Source organism: Lipotes vexillifer, unplaced genomic scaffold, assembly GCF_000442215.2.
Source record: "Lipotes vexillifer unplaced genomic scaffold, Lipotes_vexillifer_v1.1 scaffold101, whole genome shotgun sequence".
NCBI classification, from domain to species: domain Eukaryota; kingdom Metazoa; phylum Chordata; class Mammalia; order Artiodactyla; family Lipotidae; genus Lipotes; species Lipotes vexillifer.
The window spans coordinates 99,514-119,635 of NW_006790811.1; the positions used below are offsets into that span (position 1 = coordinate 99,514).

At 37.9% G+C, this 20,122-nt stretch overlaps 1 protein-coding gene across 1 annotated transcript in view; it reads left to right on the forward strand.

Annotated features, from left to right (window-relative positions):
- Nucleotides 1-20,122, forward strand: part of SLC23A2 (solute carrier family 23 member 2) — a 91,843-nt gene that overhangs the window by 31,749 nt on the left and 39,972 nt on the right. The window contains exons 2-3 of the mRNA XM_007463973.1: nucleotides 5,534-5,632; nucleotides 19,271-19,387. Coding sequence (XP_007464035.1) covers nucleotides 5,534-5,632; nucleotides 19,271-19,387 — 216 coding nt within the window. The remainder of the gene's footprint in view (nucleotides 1-5,533; nucleotides 5,633-19,270; nucleotides 19,388-20,122) is intronic.

Consider the following 20,122-nt stretch of genomic DNA (forward strand, 5'->3'; position numbering starts at 1 on the left):
TCAGGTTGGGCCTCCTGGTCTATCACTCCTGTCATTCCTGCTTCCTATACAATTTGACCATCTCAGGATTACTGTTCAGAAACAAATACTTTAACATTATTGTCTTAGTGGAAATAAAACACATAAGCAAGAAAGACATATTTACTGAGCAGTAGACACATACCCCACCAAAGGCAGCATAGCCTTTTTTTGTTGGAGACAAAACCAACTGGAAAAATTTAGGCAGAGAGAACCTGCTTTCCTAAACTGATTGAGTGATTGTATAATATTAGTTTAGGCAAAAAAATTTAAAGTCACAAGTTTGATTTCAAATAGTTCTGGGGGAAGAAAGGACATGGTTCCCGAAAAATGTTAAAATAATCTGCTGATATATATATATTTTAAAGAAAAACATGATCAGTTCCCTGAGATGAAAGATGCCGAGATTTCCCTCTGTTATCTGTGATGCTATTAATAACACAAAAGAAAATCCATTTTTATTAAGTTTAAAAAGCTTTCCAAGACATGTTTTATTTCCCAGTTGAAATAATATTTAGAGGTTCAAAAATATGGAGCTTTCATAGTATCAGCAACATTTTAATCTTTTTCTCTTAAAAAAAACAAAACAAAACTCTATGCCTTTCCTGAAGAACTGATTTGATTTTTAAAATTAAATTTCATGTTTTTAAGAAAATGGACCATTAGAGTGGCTAATTTAATATGCCAAAGGGAAAATATTAGTGAAACAACTAGTGTTTTACTTTCAGTGATGTTTAGTCACCGCCTGCACATAGACACAGGAGACACAGCAGGTCAGTGGTCCCTTTCTTCGATAGCCTTGGCCTCCCTCTGGTGCTGAATTCCCCTTTCCCTTGAGTGAAAACCTGTTTCATCTCCCATTTGCTCCAGAATCTCCTACCTTCTAGGTTTGTTCCCATTCTCAGTTGGAGCGCTGACGGAGCAGGGGCCTGGGAAGAAGGGGCACATTTTCCTCTCTTAGGGGTGAGGATGGCTTGGAGAGAGGCAGTGGCTCAGCTCTGGAGCATGAGACTTCCAGGATGGAAGGTGGGCTCTGAGGTCCCCAGGGATCGCTTTACCTGTGGAAATATGTTAGAAATCATAGGTCAATAATATTTACAGTTGAATAAACTTCCCACACTGGCCTGGGAAAGTAAGCTTCTTTACGGGATGATTTCTGTGGATCAAACATATTTTGAATTGACTTACAAACTTTTGTTGTACCAGTTTGTCACTCTGTCTCTCCCTACACAAATCTCTTTGGGACCAGCACCTCCATCCACCGGCCACCTGGGTGAGTGAACTGGACAGCAGCCCAGATGCTTTACCCCTCTGCCCCCAAAATCCAGTCCAGGCCTGGGATGTTGCCCATCGTACTGTGGTGGTGTCTTCCCCTGCACTTGCCTGCAGAGCTGCGGTGCTGTGGTGCTACGGCTCCTGTCTGAGCAGTCTCCAGGCAGTATTAAGGCCATGTCCTAGCTCTCTCTTGAACCAGACTACCTTTCCCAGAGCACTGTTAAAACCTTGGCTCAGGCCACTGTCCCTTCTTGTCTGGCAGTAGCCTCATAAAGAGTCTGCCTGCCTCTGTTCCCGTCATCATCCCCTTTACTTCACCCCATCCTTCCACTCTCCCGCTGCAGTCAGCATGTCATCCAAAGCCAGATGTGGCACACAGGATCGTGGCACACCTGTCCTGGGCACCACGTCGTGACTCCCTGCTGCATCCTTTGTTCAGTCACAATTCTGTAACCTGACACCCATTCCTGGGGGGTGTCAGGACTGCATCCTCATTGCCTGGGCAGAGTAGATTCTCAAACAGGGTTTGTTGAATGAATATGTGAGCCTTTTCCTAATCTGGGGACCATCTCATTTTATAGTACCTATTTATTTAATTGCGTGTGTGTGAGATTACAGTAAGTCAGGGGAGGAGTGAGAGTTGCTAACTCCTGCCAGAATCTACTCTTTGGTGACACATATACAGATTAAAAAAATATATTGAGGTGAAATTCACACAACAAAATTAATAATTTAAAAGGGAACAATTCAGTGACATTTAACACAATCACAGTATTGTGCAACCATCACCTCTGCCTAGTTCCAAAACATTTTCATCACCCCCAAAGAAAACCCCATACCCATGAAGGAATTTTGCTCTCTGTGGCAACCATTGATGAATGTAGATGGTTAGTTTTAGCTGGGATAGGACTTTAAATCAGGCCTGGGTTTTTCGGATGACTAAGTAACTAAATGTTGTTTGAAGACGGTTCATCCTGAGTGTGTGTACCTCTTGGCTTCTAAGTGGGTTCAGTGCTGCTGTGATATGACTTGGAGCATGGTTGTAATAGTGAGTTAGAGTTTTATGTTGTGGACTTGAACTTGGCTAGGAGCATGTATCCTGCTGGCAGCTAGTTTTATAGGCAAACAAATGCCACAAACTCAGTCAGCTGTGTAAAAAGCTATAGCATGACTTAGAGTTTTAAAAACAACTCTTTATTTGAAATAAAAATATTTTATCCTGTAAGAATTATGTACTAGTTAATTGAGATTTTTGGAATACTTTAAAACTAGCCTTAGACTTGGGTTATATAATCTATATGACCTTGAATAAGAAAATGTTCTCTGGCCTGATTTCCTCAAGTGCAAAAATAGGTGGATTGAAATCTCTCTGGACTGCCTTAGTTAGTCCAAGCCATGCTGCTTGAATCTTTAGTCTTTTTAATTTCTTCCCTGTTATAAAAATAAATTGTCCTCATTAGAGAAAATTATCAAAATATATAAAAGGAAAAGGAGAGTGAAAATGGCCCCACTGATTAAAGGCAATCACTGTTACTGTTTTGGTATACTGGTGTACATCTTTTTTTTTTTTTTTTTTTTTTTTTTTTTAGTATCTATCTATCTTATCTGTGCCAAGTCTTAGTTGCAGCACTCGGGATCTTAGTTGTGACATGCATGCAGAATCTAGTTCCCTGACCAGGGATCAAACACAGGCCCACTGCATTGGGAGCACGGAGTCTTACCCATTGGACCACCATGGAAGTCCCTGGTGTACATCTTTTTATTAGCCATTTAAAAAAGCAGTATCAAATAACACACGAATATACTGATTATAAAAGATCCAAATGCTAAAGAAGGGTTGGGAATGAAAAATGAAAGCTGCCCATCATTACTCCTTGCACCTAGGGCAACCTTCATAGTAGTTTGTGACTTTTCTGGATCCTTAACCAAACATTTGGACAGGTAGAGAGGATATTAAAATTTTATTTTATTTAGCGTAATTGGGATAATTCTAGGCTTACTGTTTTGTGGCTTTTTTAAAAAAAACAACAGTATTTCTTGGACTTGTTTCCTTGTCAGTACATCAGTTTTATTCTTTTATTTTTTTATTTTTTTTGCGGTACGCGGGCCTCTCACTGTTGTGGCCTCTCCCTTTGGGGAGCACAGGCTCTGGACGCGCAGGCTCAGCGGCCATGGCTCACGGGCCCAGCAGCTCTGTGGCATGTGGGATCTTCCCGGACCGGGGCACGAACCCATGTCCCCTGCATCGGCAGGCGGACTCCCAACCACTGCGCCACCAGGGAAGTCCAGTTTTATTCTTTTAAAAAAACTTTTTTTATTAAATGGGTCAATCTACATAAAGTGCCCATGTTTTAAAAAAATTATTTATTTTTGGCTGTGTTGGGTCTTCATTGCTGCGCGCAAGGCTTTCTCTAGTTGAGGAGAGTGGGGGCTACTCTTCATTGTGGTGCCTGGGCTTCTCATTGCAGTGACTTCTCTCGTTGCAGAGCACGGGCTCTAGGCACACGGGCTTCCGTAGTTGTGGCTCACGGGCTTAGTTGCTCCACAACATGTGAGGGGTTGAACCTGTGTCCCCTGCATTGGCAGGAGGATTCTTAACCACTGTGCCAACAGGGAAGCCCAGTTTTATTCTTTTAAATGGCTGAATATTAGGAATTCTCTGGTGGTCCGGTGGTTAGGAGTCGGCACTTTCACTGCCGTGGGTCCAGATTTGATCCCTGGTCGGGGAACCTGCAATCCATGTGGCAGGGCCAAAAAATTAAACACTTAAAAAAAAAAAGATTGAATATTATTCTTGAAACGGATATATGATAATTTAACAACGTCTGTCTTTTTGATAAACATTTAAGGTTTTCTAAGTGTTCAGCATTGTAAATAATGCTGCAGTCATCAACCTTGAACATAGATATTGCATAGATATTTCTGGAGGATAAGTTTCCGTGAGTGTAATTGCTGGCTCCAAGAAAATGCCTGTTTCGAACCCAGTGCTAAGTTCCCCACCACAAAGGTCATTCCACCAAGAACATGATCTCCCTACACCCTGGTCAACACCAGATTCATTAATCTTTGTAATGATTTTAAAAAGATTTTAAATTTTCCCCTAATTTATGTTAAAAAATGAAATTATATTTTGTCACTTCTATAATTTTACATAAGGTTGAACAGCTTTTTTTGTGTCTCATTGGCTATTTTAATTTTTTTTTTCCTTGTGGATCATAATCCTTTGGGTTATTTGTATTACGGATTTGCAGGTGTTCTTTTTGAATTACTAATACAAATCATTGTTACATGTTGCACCGTGTTTTCTCTTACACCATCACTCATCTTTTACTTCTCCTTAGTGTATTTTATAACACCAGAATTTAAACTTTTTGTGTGGTTTCTCTTTTTTACCTCTGTATTTAAAAAATGTGTTGTTATTCATACATATAATTATATTCAGTATTATTTTTTTCAAGATAGATTCTTAAAAATGGAATCATTAGGCTAAAGACTAAAAATATTTTAAGGTTCTTACAGTCAACCAGGACCTAAGGAGACTGTGCTTTATCTCACCAAGGGTAGGCATGAAGAGGGGTCGTGACCTGCTGGGTGCCCAGGTGTTTTCTTTTGATTCTTAGGATAATTTCTAGTCCATACCTTTAGGGCCCAGAAACTCAATTTTGTTGGCATAGACAGCCCCTGCCCATCCACATCCCTCCAATGCCACAAGGAAAGGCACGCACCAGTGGGCTAGTTTATTTAACTGCAGTGAGAAATATAAGTAAGTTAGGGTAACAGCAGTGCGTAAATTGCTCTAACTGGCACATTTCTTCCCTGTAGGGACATAGAAGTAAGTTGTTATCAGGCGTTACCTGGGAAGGGATCTTAACCAAGGCAGATCAGAATGCCTCTCACCCGCTCAGAAACTGCAGCTTTGTCCTCTCAGCCAAGCCTCCCTTGTCCTTGGAGGCTGTTGGGGGTCCTACTCCGTGTAGTTCCTTTGGGTGTTGCATTTCTGGTTTCCTTCAGCTGACCCCCATTCATGCAGCCTCACTCTGTAGGACACATGGTACGTTTCTCCATCAAAAACACGTGTGATCACTGGTGCAGCGCACTTGTCAGGAGTTTCATTTAAGAAAACTTAAAACTTGGCTAATCTGATAAGTGAAAATGCAGTTTTTTTCTTTGGGGGAAAATTTTTTCATACAACAGAGTGTATAGGGTGAAAAAAGCCTCTAAATGAAGTGTTTCCCTTCAGGTGGTGATCAATGGAGGTGCCACGTCCAGCGGTGAACAGGACAATGAAGACACCGAGCTCATGGCAATATACACGACAGAAAATGGCATCGCAGAAAAGGTACTCCTTGCATCAGCCCCAGCCACTCACCCACCACTGCTGTCCCAGATTCCCTACAAGGAGGCGGATATCCATCTGGAGTTTTGTCTCTACCCTCCTGAGTGTGTGTGTGGGGGTTCTCTTTACAATGGAAATAGAAGGAGTGATGAGGAATAGAAGTTACTAATTTTTAATTGTTTTAATGGCAACATTAAAGTGAGAACCATGTAGAGGTCTTTATCTAGATATTTTTAAAACCTCAGCCAGGATGCCAGAGGGAAGTGTTAGGTCTGGGTGCTAATATGACTCAGACCCTGAGGGGGTCTAAAGCTTTCTGGGCATTACTTGCCTCATCTCTAAAATGGGTATAAAAATATTAGCATCTGTCTTAAAATTGTGAGTATTAAATGAAATAATATATATAAAGTTATTAGCATTGTGCCTGGTATATACCGTGTGTACAGTAAATAGGAGGCACCAGTAGATAGGTTATGTAGACTGTGAAAGTGCCTTGGACAAAGATCTTTGAAAATCATGCTGAAGTGGGAGAATCTTTTTTTCCACCTCATCCCCTCTGCTTGACAGGTCAGTCTGTGTGACCATAGAATGTGTGACCATGTTCATAGAGGCCAGGAGAGAGCTGCCTGGAGAGGGTCCACATGCCTTGATTTCTTTTTCTCTTTGTATCTGCCACTGTGCCTAACACATATGAAAAGTATGATAACATGGCATTTCCAGACTGCACTGCAGCCCTAAGACTTCTCAATTTCATTTGAGTTTCACCTGACAGACTTTTAAAACAGATTTTATTTTTACTATCATCAACTTATATAATGATGCATTATATTCTAGAACCACTGTACTGCACTGTAAACAGTATATACTGTGTATTCTAGTAACAGACCACTAGGAAGTTGATATATACAATTATAATACCCAGCTTGGGTATTAGTGCAGTAAGTTTACAGTGTAATCATGAAAATGATAAAGAACAAAAGAAATTATATTGAAATTCTTAAATCAAATTTTTGTGTCTGTGATTTCTTTCTTTTTCTCTTTCTCCCTTTTTTCTTTTTCTTTCTTTTCCAGTATGGGAGATGGAAATTTCATTTTTGGCTGTCTTGACCAATATGGCTGTTATTTGGTCAAGCTATGCTAAGTTTTTTGGAAGCTAGATTCATGCTGAGATGTTGAAATTCCTGCAGTGTTGGTTTCCCAGTTGCTCCTCAGAGCACAGATTGGAGCAGCCATGGTTGTGGCTGTGGTCTGCAGCAGAGACTCATTCCACAGGGCAGGATCTGGGAGGGGCCCACTGCCTGTCTGGCTTGGGTCTCAACATCCAAGAGACACATCTTATAGCAAAGTGCTTCTGTTTTTACAGACTTGTTGGGCTGCATCCAATCCTCAGTTATCTGGGCCTTAATCAGAGAGTCACCAGAATTTCCAGGCTGTAGCCTGTCATGAGTTTGGATGTTCATTATCCAGGAGTTGATGGCTGTTTTTTAATATACAATATTTGTTTTTCTCTTTCTGACTTACTTCACTCTGTATGACAGTCTCTAGGTCCATCCATGTCTCTACAAATGACCCAATTTCACTCCTTTTTATGGCTGAGTAATATTCCTTTGTATATATGTAGTTTATACTGTGAAGGCTTTCTTTTGAAATAAGTAGTAGGGAGCATTAATTCTTCAGGTTTTTAAACATCTGTAGCTGTACCTTTTACTGATTTGTTGGCAGGAAAAATGTCTAGTACACTAAAGTTAGCACATTTCTGCTAGACATTTATTGTTTGTGTGAACATTTTTTTCATCATCTAAACTTTGATAGGTGTGTATTTCCTTGAATACTAGTGAAATAGAATATCTTCCTGTTTTACTGGTCTTTTTTTCCCTTGTATTATGAAATGACAAAGATAGTGAGAGTTGTCATGTGTTGAATAGTGCTAAGGATCTAGACCCTTGGCTGAATGCTTTAAGCAAGCTGTCACATTTAGTCCTCACAGCAACCCTGTTAGAAAGGTGCTATCACTATCCTTGTTTTAAAGGTGAAGAAAATGAAATGTTTAGGTCCTTTGCTGTCTTAAATTTGTGTAAAGAAAACTTCATACCAGAGGATGCTGCCCTCTGGGATCTTGCTTTTCAGATGGCATTGAAAGGCTATCTGAACACCTGACTATGAAATAAGAATGGACCATTCAAGAGGAGACAAGAGAGCTGAAAGCAAGAGAGCCTGTCCTTTGCGTCCCCCATATTCACAGGGTTTCTTAATTCATTGTAATGTATTCACTTATTTTATTAAAAACTTGACTTTTCTGATGTCCATTAAAACTCTTGAAGTTCTTATGATAAATGCTGGCTAATATGGTATTAGCTATAAGATACTCATCTTGGAATTTGCTTAAAGGGATTTTTTTTCCTGAAAGGATGAGAAGGATAATGCCTCAAACCATCAATCATGAGTCCATAGGATGGACCTCAGTATCATTGGGACTCTTAGATTAGGGATGTTGAAGGACTTGAACTTCATAATGAGGGTATTTTTTTTTAAGTGTTTTTTAGTTTTTACCTTTTTTGACTTATGATTCCTGTGGATTCTCTTTAAGTTACCTTTTATCCCGGTACTAGCTGGTCTTGAAAAACAAAATTCTCTTGAGCATACTTGTTTAACATAAACAGTTCAAAATTGTATTAAACAGTTTAAAATGTGCTGCCTCCATTCTTGGTCTACCCCACATAACTGGCAGCTGGCAGTCTGGTGTGTATATTTCACATTCTTTTCCACTCATGCCCACACACATATCCAAGAGTGTTGTACCATGGACGGTGAGCCACTGCTAGTCCCCACCCCACCTACATAATGTATACCTCACCAGGTTAGTAAATGTATATGGAATTTTTTTATTTTTAAAATTAATTTTAATATCTTGAATAGATAATCTCATGGTTTTAAAAATCATTCTCTCTATATACACCTATTATTTCTGAACTGTTTGAAAGTAAGTTACAGACTTAATGCTCCTTTATTCCTAAATAACTTCAGTGTGTATTTCCTAAAAACAAAAACATTAGGATATTCACATTGATACAATTATTATTGATAATTGGTTGATTTCATTAATTTCAATTTTAAAATAAAACTTAATAATTTTCATTTGAATTTCCTCAATTCCAGTAATGTCCCTTACAGTTAAATAGATAAAGCTTAGTTCCAGGATCCAAATCAATATCACTTAATGCATCTAATTGTTAATGTGTATCTTTTTTTAATTAATTAATTAATTAATTTATTTTTGGCTGCGTCGGGTCTTCGTTGCTGCATGCAGTCTTTCTCTAGTTGCGGCGAACAGGGGCTACTCTTTGTTGTGGTGCGCGGGCTTCTCATCACAGTGGTTTCTCATTGCAGAGCACGGGCTCTAGGTGCACGGGCTTCAGTAGTTGTGGCATGTGGGCTCAGTAGTTGTGGCACGCAGACTCAGTTGTTGTGGTGCACAGGCTTAGCTGCTCCGTGGCATGTGGGATCTTCCTGGACCAGCATTCGAACCCGTGTCCCCTGCATTGGCAGGCGGATTCTTAACCACTGCACCACCAGAGAAGTCCCGTAAATGTGTATCTTTAGTCTCCTTTGATCTGGAACAGTTCCGTAGTGTTGTTTGTCTTTCATTACCTTGACATTTCTGAATAGTATGGGCCAATTTACTTTGTAGTATGTCTCTCAATTTGGTTGTCATACTATAATTTTATCTTGTATTTTTCATTAGTGAGGTTGCATCTCTTTTTCACATGCTTAAGAGCCACTTGTATATCCTTTTCTGTGTACTTTCTTTCATATCTTTTATGCAGTTTTAAGTGTTGGTTCTTGGTCTTTTTACTAATTTCTAGGAGAGCATTGCCATTTTTGATAGGAGTTACAGATGTCACCATTTGGCTTATGATTTTTGCCATGTAGAACTGATAAATTATGTAGTTAAATTAGTCAGTCTTTTATGGATTCTGGATTTTGAGCCATGGTTAGAAGGGCCTTTTTTTATTCTAAATTTATAAGGGAATTCTCTTCTTGTTTTCTGCTAGTACTTTCATGGTTATTTATGTTTAATAAATACCCTGATCTATGTGGAATTACCCTTAAGATATGGCTTCAGCTTTGTTTCCCAGATGGCTACCCAGTACCCTGACCCCATTTATTGAATAATCTCATCTTTTCCTCAACTGATATGAAATACCTTTGTCATATACCAAATCCCCAATGTAATTAGGCCTATTTCAGGGCTTTATATTCTGTTTAGATGTTCTGTCTCTTCAGGCACCAGTACCATATTTTTATTGTAAGCTAATGGTGTTTTATATCTTTTAGGACTAGTTTCTCCATGTTGCTCTTTTTTAGAATTTTTCTAATCATATTTATGAGCTGTAGAATCAGCTTGTCTAATCACCCTCATCATCCCCCGACAACCCCAAAAATACCTATTGATATTTTTATTGGGATTGCATAGATTTAGTAATTCGCTTAGAGAAAATTGGCATCTATATGATGCTTAGTCTTCATGTTTAAGACTGTGATAAGTGTTTCTGTTTGTTCTGTTCTTCTTTTGTATCTTTTAGGAGGGGTTTTGAAGTTTTCTTCTTTTATGTCTTTCATATTTCACAAGTTTATTGATAGGTAGTTTATCTTTCTAATGTCTATTGGTAATCAAACTTGTTTGTCCATTATATCTACAAACCTTGTAATTGTTGATGACTATGTATTGGTTTTATATTCCATTACTTTACTGAATATCTTGTTTTCACTACATTACTCAGATTTTCGAAGTATACATTCATGTCATTTGCAAATAGTGATGTTTACTTTGCCTTATCTAATTTTTATTCTTGTAATTTCACTTTCTTATCTAGAATAAGAAAACGAACTTTCTTTACTAGAGGTATCTAGCATTGGCTAGTACCTTCAGTAAAAGTAATGGGGGTGATAGTGGACATCCTTGACTTTGGTGGTTATAGTTTCTCTATTATGATAGTGGTTTTGGCCTAAATAGATACATTTCACTATGTGAAGGAAATATCCTTATTCTTAATCTATTGAATCTTTCAAAATCAAGTATAACTTTTGAATTTTGAGCAGATGCTTTCTGTGTGTTACAGAGATGATCATTTGATTTTCCTCCTAATATCTCTCAGTATGATCTATTGAGAGATAGATCAGCAACAACTGAGGCTGTCAGTGTTGAACCATCAATGCATTCTTGATGTGTATGATCACAATATATTATTATTTTTTAATGTGTTGCTGGATTTTGTTAATAAATATTTCTTTAGGATTTGAGCATTAATATTCATGAGTGGGGTTGATCTGAAGGTTTTTTTGGGGGGTGGTAGTATCATCTTTGGGAGGTTTAGATATCGGTATTATGTTTGCTTCACAAAAGATTTTGGGGAGGGACTTCCCTGGCAGGACAGTGATTAACACTTTGTAGTTCCACTGCAGGGGATGCGGGTTCAATCCCTGGTCGGGGTACTAAGATCCCACATGCCATGCAGCTTGGCAAAAAAAAAAAAAAAAAAAAAAAATTTTGGGGGGGGTTTTTTTCCTTAAAAAAGATTTTGGGGAGTGTTCTTTTCCTTAAAAAACATGGGAATTCGTGTCTGTGTATGAAACATAAATATTACATGTAATATGTTGAGTGTGTGTGTATTTAAAAGTTTGTTAGCATTCCCTATAAAATCATCTGAGTCTAGTATTTTTTTTGACATACCTTTGAGAATTTCTATTTCTTCTTTAGGAATCAGTCAGTTTGGGACTTATTTTATTCTGGAGTCAGTTTTGGTAAAGTATTTTTTTCTAAAAATTTGACTCATTCTAATTTTCAAGTTATATACATAGAACTGAGCAAAATGGATTTTTATGTTTTTTAATTCCTTTATTCTGTGATTATTTCCACTTTTTTTCTGATTTTTTTATGCTTGTCCTTTCTCCTTCCACATTTCTCCATTTTTATTTCCCTGGATTAGCTAGCTTGGTTTTTTTTAATTTAAAAGAACTAAATTTTAGATTTACTTAGTGCAAATGCTTTTCTGTTTTCTAATGTATCTGGTTTTTATTCCTTTATTGGTTTTCCTGTTATTTTCTATTATTTTTTGAGGCATATGCTTAGTTTATCTTTTTGTTTTAAGTGCAAAGACTATGAATTTTCCACTAAGCACTGCTTTAGCTATATCCAGTGGATTTTCATAGTTAATTCTAATAAATTTTCTATTTTCTAGTTTTCTATTTGGATCATATTTCTTCCCCTTTGCCCTTTAAGGGGGCATTTAAAAATTTCCAGATAGAGGAGGGTTTTTCTTTTTCTTTTGGCTGAGTCGGGTCTTAGATGCGGCACGTGGGATCTTTTGTTGTGGCATGCAGGCTCCTCATGGTGGTGCGCAGGCTTCTGTCTAGTTGTGACGTGCAGGCTCCAGAGTGCATGGGCTCAGTAGTTGCGGCGTGTGGGTTTAGTTGCACTGTGGCATGTGGGATCTTAGTTCCTGCACCAGGGTCAAACTGGCATCCCCTGCGTTGCAAGGCTGATTCTTAACCACTGGACCACCAGGGAAGTCCCTGGAGGAGGGTTTTTGATTGTCTCTTTTTTTAATTTCCAGTTTTATTGTATTGTGATCAGAAGATGTTACTTGTATTATTTTTTGGAATGTATTGACGTGTTCCTTATGGTTGAATTTTTGCAAATATTTTTTGTGAATTTTGTGTTCTAGATAATTGAAAACAGTTAAATATTTAGGTTATATTTTATTAGTTATTGCATCTTTTCTTTTGCCTGCCATTTGGTCTGCCATAAATTGAGAGATTAATTTCCTATTATTGGTATTTTTTAGATTTCTCATATTTCTGAGATATTTTACTTTATAATTATCGACTCTCTCTTATTTGTACATAGACATTTATAACATGTTTATGGTGAATTGTACCTTTTATCGTTTAAAACATACTCATATTTGTCTTGGTTATTGCTCTTTAGCTAGAATACTACCTTGTTTGAAGATAATTAAGACTTTATTTGCATTTTTCTTTAGCTTTGCTCATTCTTAGGTGTATCTCTTATATACAGCATAGAATTGAGTTTTGCTTTGAGAAGGTCTTAAAGTCTTGTTCTTTCAATAGTTGAGTTTAGCCTATTTACAGTTAGTGATAATGACAAGTATCTATTTTATTTGTTTTATTTGTGTGTGTAGTTGTGATATTTAAAAACTTCTGTACTTTATTCTAGTGGACACCTATATAATCGTAACTATAGAACAATATACTTAACCCTTTATTTCATTGTCTTCTAGTTTCCTACCATGAACAGTAACAAAATTAATGTTTTTCCTTCCTTCCTTTTGCTCTTTCTCTCCTCTACTATCTCATTTTGGTCAGAAATATTACTTTTGCCCATCATTATAATTGATTTGTTAGCTTCAAGTATCATCCTTTGACTTCCAGCTATATTAGATGACAATTAATTTACTCTACTGCTTGCCTTTTTCCTTTTCACACTCACATTTTGTTGATTGTAATGACTATCTTTTTTGGTGCATTTATATATTCTGGCAATCTAATCCCTATTTTTAGTTTTTTTTTTTTTTTTGGTATTTTTGAATTTTTGAATTTTATTTATTTTTAATTTATTTTTTGTACAGCAGGTTCTTATTAGTTGTCCATTTTATACATCTAATCCCTATTTTTAGTTTTATTTCTATAGTTAATTTGAGACAAGCCTTCTGCTGGTTTCCCTAATAATTTCTGGGTCGACCGAAGTTCATCCTCTAGGCCCTTGATATTCAAAGTGTAGTCCATGCACCAGCATCATTGACATCATTACCTACATGTTAGAAACGTAGAATCTCTGCCCCAACCAAGACCTGCTCAATCAGAATTTGTATTTTCATACAATTCCTATGTGATTTGATATGTTCACTGAAGTTAGAGAAGTCACACTATAGTAGTAGTTTCCAAGAGAAGAGCTGGATCATGGGAATAGTTTTGGATGAGAATTTATCTATAGCATTTAGCCTTGAAGGAGAGTTCAGCTGGATGTAAAATCCTTAGGACATTGTTTGGATCCTGACTCAAATAAATCAGCTGTAACAAAGTTTTGATACAATATGAAAAAAATTTTAAAAGCATTGGATATTAGGTGATATGAAGAAATTGTTAATTTTATTAGTATGTAATGGTATTTTGCTTCTTTTTAAAAGTCTTTATCTGCTGAAGAGACATACATATGTGTTTATGGGCCAATTTATGTATTTTGAGGATTCAGTTTAAAATAATCCATCCCCTTACCCCAGTAAAGTTGGAATGGTATGGGGAATAGATTAAACAAGAACATAGGGCTAATAAATTTTGAAGCTGGAGCTGGGGATAGATATAGGGCAGGCATTTCATATTCCTTCTACCTTTGGATATGTTTGAAAAATTCTATAACACAAAATTAAGAAAATAATTGAATCATAATAGTTTGCTGTTTTCCCATTTTCTGGTGTTGAATGTGGCTATGAAGAACTCAGGCTGTTTTTTTTTTAAGTCAGTATCTTGATCTTTTTGCCTGTCCTATGGATTCTTTATTTATCTTTGATAATCAGTAACTTTAATGACTATCATATGTTAATAATCATATCATAAGTTTTGATGCTGACCTGGGTCAGTTTTTCCTGGCACTTTCAATATTTAGCTTCAAGGCTACTTCAGGAGTGTTTTCTTGAATTATATCTTTATTTTTTGTTCCAGTCTCTTCTTTTGGTTTCCTTATTTGGGGGCTCCAATTATGCATATTTTGGATCTCCTTTGTCTGCCTTCTTTATCACTTCTCTCTAATCTTTTTTTCTCTTACATTTTTTTCATGTTATCTCTTCCCTCTTGTGCTCCTACCACTTGCATCTTTCTATTTTTGCCCCTTTTGTCCAGAGTCTTTCAACTCACGTTTTATTTCCCTTTGTTCTTAATTTTTTTAATACAGTTGCTTGTTTTATTGAGTTTTCAAAATATCTGAATCCTTTTTCATTAATTTATTGAGTACTTAGTGCATCTTTCTAATTTGTAGGCATATCCTTTAGTTCTTGGAAATTTTCTTATTTCTTTGATTCCTATATCCTGTTTTCTTCCATAAAAATTGTTATTATTTCTTGTCTTTTTTTTTTTTTAGACAACGTTTTTATTATGTTCAAAGATTTGGGATGGGGCATCACAGGCTGGTTGCTTCTGTCATGCTGGCATGACTTTTTTTCCTCCCCCTCCCCTAAATATTTATTTATTTTATTTTTGGCCGCATCAGGTCTTAGTTGCAGCATGTAGGATCTTTCATTGTGGCACACAGGCTCTTCATTGCAGTGCACGGGCTTCTCTTCAGTTGTGGTGTGTGGGTTTTCTCTCTCTAGTTGTGGTGCACAGGCTCCAGAGTGCATGGGCTCTGTAGTTGTGGCGTGCAGGCTCCAGAGTGTATGGGCTCTGTAGCTGTGGTACGCAGGCCTGGTTGCCCCGCTGCGTGTGGGATCTTAGTTCCCCGACCAGGGATTGAACCCATGTTCCCTGCATTGGAAGGCAGATTCTTTACCACTGGACCACCGGGGAAGTCCCCATATTTGTCTTTTTGTTATTTTGAGCACATATATTTGACTTTCAACCCTTTTATTGAATTTTTTTTCCTATTTTGTTTTTAGTTTCTAAGATCTCTTTTCCTGTTTCTTGTTTGTTTGTTTTTATTTGCTAATTAAAGCTTTTAAAACGGCAATGCTCTCCTCCCAGGTTCAAAATATTTTTATTTTTGTGAAGGCACAGGTTTCTTCCCCCCCCACCCCCAATATGTTTTCTTGCTACTACGTGGACCCTATTTCCTCTGTTTATTTGGCTCTTAGTTTTGGAGGAATGTGAGGCAATGAAAAATATGACTGTATGGTCATTGTGTGTGGATGAAGTTTGTCTACTGGTGGGCCTTTCCACTGAATAGGGAAAGCTGTCTTGTCACTGTAGGGTCTAGAGATGGCAGTGTCTTGTCTCTGAGGCTGATCAATTCCTCTAGAAAGAAATCCTCTAGTCTCCTCCTGTGGGTATATAACCTGGCTTCTCGCATTTGGAAGCAGATGAGGATCCCGCTGTTCATGCTTGCATTTAACCCCACATAGCATTCTTCAGTCTGAGGTGTTTCTGATTTGTATTCTTCAAACAATACATTTTTGTGTCTTGTAGGATGAAGACAGTAGTAGGCAACAGGGTGTCTGATCAGTTCGCAGTTAAATCCCATCTTCTTTCCATCCCTACTCTGTCTTGTGCCTCCAAGCATAGAACCTTTCTGGGCTTCTGTTGGTCAACCAACTTGCTTCTTTATACCTTCCCTCTCCAGACACCAATGTTTTAGGTTCCTTCCCTCTCCTAAATGGGTCACAGCTCATACAAATGCTTTGCATATTCCAAAATATGTTATTCTCATTTCTCTTTCTACTTTTTTCTTTGTCCTTGTAGATTTGTGTCATATTTATTCTTTCTCAGTGTTTTTAGGAGTTAGAGGAAATGACAGATGTGGTCAATCAACCATGTTTTACTAGAACTCAATAACTGGTTATTGAAAAGACCAGTGACATTGATCTTTGGCGGACCTGATTAAGGTAAAAGATGAGAAAGCACTAATGCTTATTAACAATGTGAAAGGAAATATAAGAAACGTGTATAAGAGAATATTAACTACAACTTTATGATAATCAGTTTGAAACCCTATAGCAGGGTTGGCAAGCTACATCCTGCAAACCAAATCTGACCCAACACTTGTTTCTGTAAATAAAGTTTTATTGGAACACAGCTATAACTCATTTGTTTACGTATTGTCTAATGTTCTTTTGCACTATAATAGCAGAGTTGAGTATTTGTGACAGAACCATATGGCCCACAAGGCCTAAAATATTTACTGTGTAGCCCTTTATAGAAAGAGTTTGCTGACTCCTGCTGTAGAGGAAATTATTTCCTAGAGAAAAAGGCAACAAGTGACTTAAAAGTGCTAGAGTAGATGAATAACCATAGGAGAGATTGGAAAGGTTATTAACGATCTTTTAAGAAGTCTCCAACAAGAGAACTGAATTCTGAGTTCACTAATCTTTGAAGAACAGGTAATTTCCTTTTTCTTTAGATTATCTTAGACCATAGAATAATATGGAAAAGGCTATTCAAGATGACATCATCAAATTATTAATGTAGTCACCTTTTAAAGAAACCTCACTGTTGGAGCTTTTTGTTTTGCAGTTTTAAGAGAGTTCATATTGTTCATGCAGTGATAACAGAATGTGGTACCAGGGTCCACAGTGACCAAACACACTCCTTCTGTCTCTGGGAAGGGTGGTGCAGCATTTTTCTGACAGGGTTCACTGATCCCGTTGACCACACAATTCCCTACTTTTTCTTAATACCATTTGTGGACATTTTACATTAGTTCCATTTCTGAGTTGTAGAACCACCCTCATTACTAAGAAAAATTGTGTGTGTACAGTATATGTATATGTTTGTGTACACCTCTTAATCTTAGCCTTCCAGGCCTGAAAGAGGACAGATGCAGTCTTTTCATTTCTGTTCATCTGTTTTATAGTTAAAACTAGTCATTTTGGCATCATTAGAATAATAATGCATATAATATTATTGTAACAGATTGTACTAATCTAGTAATTATAGTGTTACTATACTCTGTTTTCAGACATTTCTTTTTGTTACTTTGTGAGGAGTAACATTCCCCATCTGTAGGTAATATGGTAGTGTTGAATTGTCCTTTTTATAGTGAGTCCAGTATCCATAGTTGCATCATGTCAGCAAATGGTCAACTTAGTTCAGGGATTTCCAAGACTGATTTGGGAGTCCCAAATCAGGTTCAGTGATTTGCTAGGAGGACTCAGAATTCAGAAAAGCTATTACACTCCTGGTTACAGCCTATTTGAGAGAAAGGGTCAGATTAAGATCAATGGAAAAAAACATGTAGGGCAAGGTCTAGGATACACAGAACAAGCTTTCGGTTGTCCTCTTCTTAGTGGAGTCATGTAAGCAGTGCTTAATTTCCCCCGAAACAAAGTGTGACAACACTGAAGGAGTGTTGCCAGACCCTCTGGAGTCAAACTGATACCATGTGGCCGAAGGCCCCATCATCAGTTGCATTGTTAGCATAATCTATGAAGAGCAGCTCAAGGCTTCATTCAGGTAAACAGATACACTCTTAAGAGGCAGGATATTCCAAGAGCACAGAGGTTATCTTCCAGGTGGCAGGCAAGGGCCAAACTTCTCTTTGAAATGTGCAGGGTTTGGACAACCCAGACCTGCTGAGTTAATCCTTTACTGTGCATCACCACATATCAAGTTCCTCACCATGTGTACTTTCTCTACCACCGCTACAAACAAAGTTTAAACGACACATATAATAGGTTTAAACCCATTTTATAATGCAGATCTGCCAGCATCCATTGTTTGAATGGAAGAAAAAGTTCTTTCTGAAAGGTCGTATTCAATTCACATTTGGATTAGATAAAATGTCAATTTACGTCAGATATTTACCTTTAGGCTTTAGAAGGTAAGGCTGAATTGTGTCACTTCTTTCGTTCAAGAGCATTTGGCCCCCAAATCCCTGTGCATGAAAAATGGAGTGATAAACATAAGGAGTGAGCATCTTTCTGTGGATCAAATCCATTGGAAAGGGGGTACAAATTGGGCTAGGTGTGGCCAAGGATCAGAATGTTATCATCTTTATCTTTTTTGTGACACATCTTTTAATTTGATTTCCTCTTAGGCACTTTATATTATTAAAAAACTAAAAAAAAAACTGCACATCTTGGATTTCAAGAAATTGTTTGTAGGGTTTTAGAAACTATAGCAGTATTAAGGGTATATGGGGGAACCCCCGAGTCTTCAGTTTGGCTCAGATACTGGATGAGTTCAGAAGTGATGCTGAAGCTGAAGCTGACTGGAAATGTCTAGACTATAACCTCAAGTGTCTGGTCTTTGTAAAGATTCTGGCTTATAAAGGATGCAAGGCTTAACATTTTTAAAAAATCTTTAGTAATGGTGAGGGGAAAAGAAAAAAAAAGTCCCCTAAATTATAAATACATTTTTAGTCTGTTTTTTTAAACAAAATTTGAATCATCATATCTGTATACCTTTGCTCTCTTCACTCACCATTATATCTGAGCAGCAGTGTTTTAAAAGAAGGGTGTTTAGGTACAGAAGTCTTTTTCCTTGTAGGGATGGAATGGGGTAGGAGGGACAGATTAGTGCTCTCTGTTGGAAAGTGGTTAGCATTTTGTAACATTGCTTCATTAGGGTTACCACCCAAGGCAGCTCATGCCAAGGTACTACTTTGTGGTCCAAGGTAATTACCTTGGGAGCAACCCTCTCCATGCAGTGGGTGCTCAGTCTTGGGGAGAAGCTCTGAGCAAGTTGGGTGCTCTTGGGTGTGAGTTGATGGAAGGAATGCTGAAGCCCCAAATCCTGAGGGCAGACTGTCCCACCAAGTGAGTGTGCTTGACACTGTGTCAGAGGTGACCAAGGCTTAATTTTACAGGAGAGCAACAGACACTTTATAAAGTTGTTTTTCAGTAACAGTAGCCTGTGCTGAGTTAACTTTAGTCCTTGCTTCCATTAAACAACTTGTTTTCTCCCTCTCGTTCACAGAGCTCTCTTGCTGAGACCTTGGATAGCACAGGCAGTCTTGACCCCCAGAGATCGGACATGATTTACACCATAGAAGATGTTCCTCCCTGGTACCTGTGTATATTTCTGGGGTTGCAGGTAAGATGATTCCTTTGGAATATAACCACCAGCAGATGCTTGAATTGTCTGTCTGGATTATTTAAAATTCAATTTTTATTTTTTATTTATTGACAACTTTAATATAAATTACTCTTTTAAGAATGATGAATGGGAATTGTTAACATGAACTTCATAATAGTGAAAGGAGGAAAACAGGAGGAGTAGGTTAATCATGGAATGAAAGAAGGAAAATGTTCAGGGAATAAGCAAGAGAAATGACATGGAAGTAAGGAAAAAAGATCATAGATGTGTGGAAAGGGGAGAATAGAGGGAAGATAAAGGTAGAAGAATAGAGAAAAGAAGGGTTAGTGTTCATCTCTCATTCCTAGTTAACCAACCACAGTCACCGTCAGTTCTGCCATGAAATATGGGTGACACTGAGAAGTGCTGTGTTGGTCAGGGCATAAATGTGGAGGCTTCAATCTTATTTTTAAAGGAAGGCAAACTTCGCCTTGGTGGTGTCTGCTTTGTCTGCTGCAATTTCCAGTGGGAGCAGAGCAGGGAAGCTGCCAGGGGAGGGGTGGGGGGATAGGGCGAGAGGTGACACAAGCTGATGCAGGACTCCTGAATCTTTGGTACCCACTCTCCCCTCCCCAACCACCACTCCCTTTTCCCACGTACGATTGAAGTGGGGCTTTAGGAGAAAGGGGATGACATGGAAGGCTCTTTGTCCAGACAGATACCCCTGGCCTGTGTTTGCCTTGGTTTTGAGGT